The sequence below is a fragment of the Rhododendron vialii genome, chromosome 11a (assembly GCF_030253575.1).
Source record: "Rhododendron vialii isolate Sample 1 chromosome 11a, ASM3025357v1".
NCBI lineage: Eukaryota > Viridiplantae > Streptophyta > Magnoliopsida > Ericales > Ericaceae > Rhododendron > Rhododendron vialii.
In genome coordinates, this window is record NC_080567.1 from 33,128,710 (window position 1) to 33,132,500 (window position 3,791).

General features: G+C 42.2%; 1 protein-coding gene across 1 annotated transcript in view; it reads left to right on the plus strand.

Moving 5' to 3' along the window:
• The first annotated feature begins 1,511 nt into the window (after positions 1-1,511).
• The window catches only part of LOC131307218 (protein PYRICULARIA ORYZAE RESISTANCE 21-like), a 2,731-nt gene continuing 451 nt past the window's right edge, over positions 1,512-3,791 (plus strand). The window contains exons 1-3 of the mRNA XM_058333625.1: positions 1,512-1,853; positions 3,184-3,265; positions 3,598-3,791. The exon at positions 3,598-3,791 is cut by the window's right edge and continues 451 nt beyond it. Of these exons, the coding sequence (XP_058189608.1) occupies positions 1,842-1,853; positions 3,184-3,265; positions 3,598-3,791 (288 nt within the window). The 5' untranslated portion in view covers positions 1,512-1,841. The remainder of the gene's footprint in view (positions 1,854-3,183; positions 3,266-3,597) is intronic.

The window sequence follows — 3,791 nt, forward strand, 5'->3', positions numbered from 1 at the left end:
CGCTCCCACCACCGAGCCTGTCAAAGGCCGATGGCCTCCTTCGAAGTTGCGCAGGAGAGCGAGAACGGTCTCTGCGCGATGTTTCTTTTGGGGCTCGTGTGTCCACCGGTCTTGGTGACTCAAGACGATCCTTGACTGAAGGACGGGATCTGTGCTCTAGCAGGTGACCGGCTTCGTGACTGCGTGGGGGGGTGCGACGGTTTGTTCTTCCGCCGCGGCTCCCGGAGGAATGAGATGGGGAGATGAGGAGGTGTTTAATCTCTGCCAACTCGTCTCGGACGTGTCTGTCGCGGTCTACAACCGTCGTGAGATCATCGATTTTGCGCTCGAGATGGCGGATGTAGGAGTGGAGCTCGGAGGATGGGCCTGCGTCTGGAGCTGATGCTCCGGCGCCAACTCCGATGGATATGTGGTTCTTTCCATGGGCCGCCGCTCCTCCAGAAGCCAGGCTGTGGTCCACGAGGGAACCGAGCCCGTGGGCGGTACCACCGTGATGTGCGTCGTCGATCTCCACCATGTTTGATTCTGGATGTTTTAACGGAGCAGATGGGGGGAAGTGAAAGTTGAAAGGATGGCTAGGTCCCCAGCGGAGTCGCCAATTGTAGGGGTTCGATTTAGGAGGAAGGACCTTCGCCTGAACTTGTACTTCACTTCCGCTGCTCCGTTCCTCCGCCGATGGACCTGCAACAAGTCACTAAGGCTGGAATAGCTCTGTGACCCTCCGACGATCAAGTTAGATGTAAGGAGAGTTGCTTTTAGGTCTAGGGTTAGGGGAAGATGGCATACCTCTCAAAGATGAATATCCCTTTGTATTTATAGACCTAGGTTAACTTGGGCTCCAAGCCAGTGCGTGGAGGTCACGCTTAGGTAACCGCCCTTGGTGACATCATAGATGACGCCACGGGATAAGACGGTTACGAAGCACATGGGCAGATGATCCTTTTCGCCACGTATCGCTCATGGTCCCCTCCTGCTATGCTGCATTCTGCCAAAAGTCCCAAGCGGAATGTACACCTCGGTAACTAGCCGAAGTGTAAACAGGAGACTTGACTCCGAGCGAGTAAACAGAAAGATATACACAGGCCCATGTCAATATGAGGCCTCGGTTGATGGTGGTCCGGTTATATTACCGAGACGATTACCGAAGCCTCCACAACATCCATAACATTTGCCGGCGGAGATTCTAGACACAAATGTTTGGGACACAGAACGTGTTCGAAATTATTCAATTTCACACAAAGTTCACACTTATTCCATGCAGGAGAGAGAGTTAAGGAGAGTGCTTCGTTTTAATTTAAGTAACAACATTCTTATAAAATGTCACATAGGAGAGAGAGTCAAGGAGAGAATTTCGTTTTAAATAATTAGGTAATTAGATTCTGATAGAATATAGGTAGATAGATTGTTAATGGAGGATATGGGTCTTGTCCACAAAGTGATTGAAGAATTGGAAGGTGAGATGGTTCTGTCAATCTAAGGGCAGAACATGTTATGCTAATGTGGAGTGGAGGAGAGTGAAGAGTCAGCAGACAATTTTTATGGATGTTTCTATCGGAAATTGAAGGAGACAATTTTTCGTCCTTAACGCGTGTCACCGCCTTGTCGGTTCCAGCCTAATTTTCAATTCTACCCTTTTCCATTCTTAAGCTAATTTCCATTACGTACGACAACAGCGTTTCTTCCATTCTTAACATTCTTAAAGCAAGGCCTTCTTGATCTCTCCTCAACCAGCACCCCCGCCGCGCCCCTCCCTCCCCCCCGCTCTCTCTCTCTCTCTCTCTCTCCCTCTCTCCACTTCGTTCATTTCTGGCTTCGGATCTGATTATCCCCAGGTCTCAATTATGGCTGAGAAGGTTTGTTTGTAAACACCATTTCCCTCTAACTCTATATACATAAATACCACAAGAGATATATAGTTTAGCTTTTTCTGTGGTCGTGGAGTAATTGCTTTTTTTAGCAATATATATACATATATATATATAGAGAGAGTCCTTTTCAGGTCCGGTCGTCCAGATTTTCTTATGATCCGAATTTGTGTCTTAGCTCCCATTTTCCGATCGATTTATGATGATCCGAGCTGCTCAATGTATTCAGAACGTGATTTTAAGGGTACCCGCTAGAAATCAAAAAAAAAAAGAGACTAGGAAGGGCTTGATCTGAGCAGTTTTTTCTGAACCGTTCAATAAAAAAACTGCTCGGATCAAGCCCTTTCTGGTCATTTTTTTTTGTGATTTCTCGCGCGTACCCTTAAAATCATGTTCTGATCACATTAAGCTGCTCGGATCATCGTAAATCGATCGAGAAATGAAAATCCGGACCATAAGAAAATCCGGGCGAGTGGATCTGGAAATTTCTTTCTCTCTCTCTCTCTCTCTCTCTCTCTCTCTCTCTCTCTCTCTCTCTCTCTCTCTCTCTATATATATATATATATATATATTCTTTATTTTGTTCATTGTCTACTCCACCAATCCTGATTCTATTTCTTCTCAATTATACATCTCCTATGATAGACCACTGAGTTAATATCCCCTGCTTCCGTAATATCCCCTGCTTCCAAGCAGTGCTGTTCACAGGAACGGAGGGAAAGGGGGGCACGTGGGGGCAAGTGCCCCCGCTCAAAACTAAAATAATTTTGTTATATTTTTGTATATTTTGCATAATTATAAAATTAAATGTGCTACTACACATAAACAAGTACATATATCTTGAAAATATACATATAAAACTAGTTTATGTTTCAATTTCGTCATATGGTGCATTTATACTTGTTGATTTTCAAACTATTTGCCTACTTTGATCGATTCTTTTTTAATTGTACTTATTTTCGATTCTTTCTTAATTGTACTTATTTTTACCCATCTAAGAGCAATATTTTAAAATAATTTCATTAATAAAACTATATCGATCATTCTAAAACTTGTTGATGTTCATATAAAACATACTCTCAAATTTTGTCTGAGATTTTGTGCTTATTTTTATATAATTTAGGTGAAAGTATGTATTATATATTTTTGTAGTTTGTATTGCATGCCTTAATTATGTAATAATCTTATTGTGGTTAACTAAAAAAATAAATTTTCGCCACTATGATTAACAAGGTGCCCCCACTAAACAACATTTCTGAATCTGTCCCTGGTTGTTCATATGTAACTCTTGTATTTTGTCTTTTCAATCGTGTAACAGGTTACAACAATGGTGCTGAAGGTGGACGTTCAGTGTCCTAGTTGCTACAGGAAGATCAAGAAAGTTCTTGCCAAATTTCCCCGTGAGACCCGCACCTATTATTATTATTATTTATTCATTATTTCTTTATTCATACCTCCGGTATATTTATCGATGGGAGAATGATTTTTACACTACTTTTCTTGCTTTCATTCACACGAAACAACAAATAGTACAAAATTGTTATCTGTACATAAAAATCAAATAAAGAGGTAAGAAGAATTTGATGCATTTACGTGAATAAAGATGAGAACAAGAGTACAACAAGATAAAAAGTAAGTACAACAACTACTATTTGCTTTTCGATATTTTCAAAACTTTTCGTATAAGAAACTGACTTTTGTTCGATGTCAAACTTTTGGGAACAAATTATAGAAATTCGAAGCCAGGCTTATGACGAGAAGCAGAATACGGTGACGATCACTGTAGTATGCTGCAGCCCGGAGAAGATTCGTGACAAGTTATGTTGCAAAGGTGGGAAAACAATCAAGAGCATTGAGATCAAACTGCCTCCAAAACCCGAAAAGCCCCCCCCACAAGCCCCCGGAGCCCCCTGTTTATGTACCGGT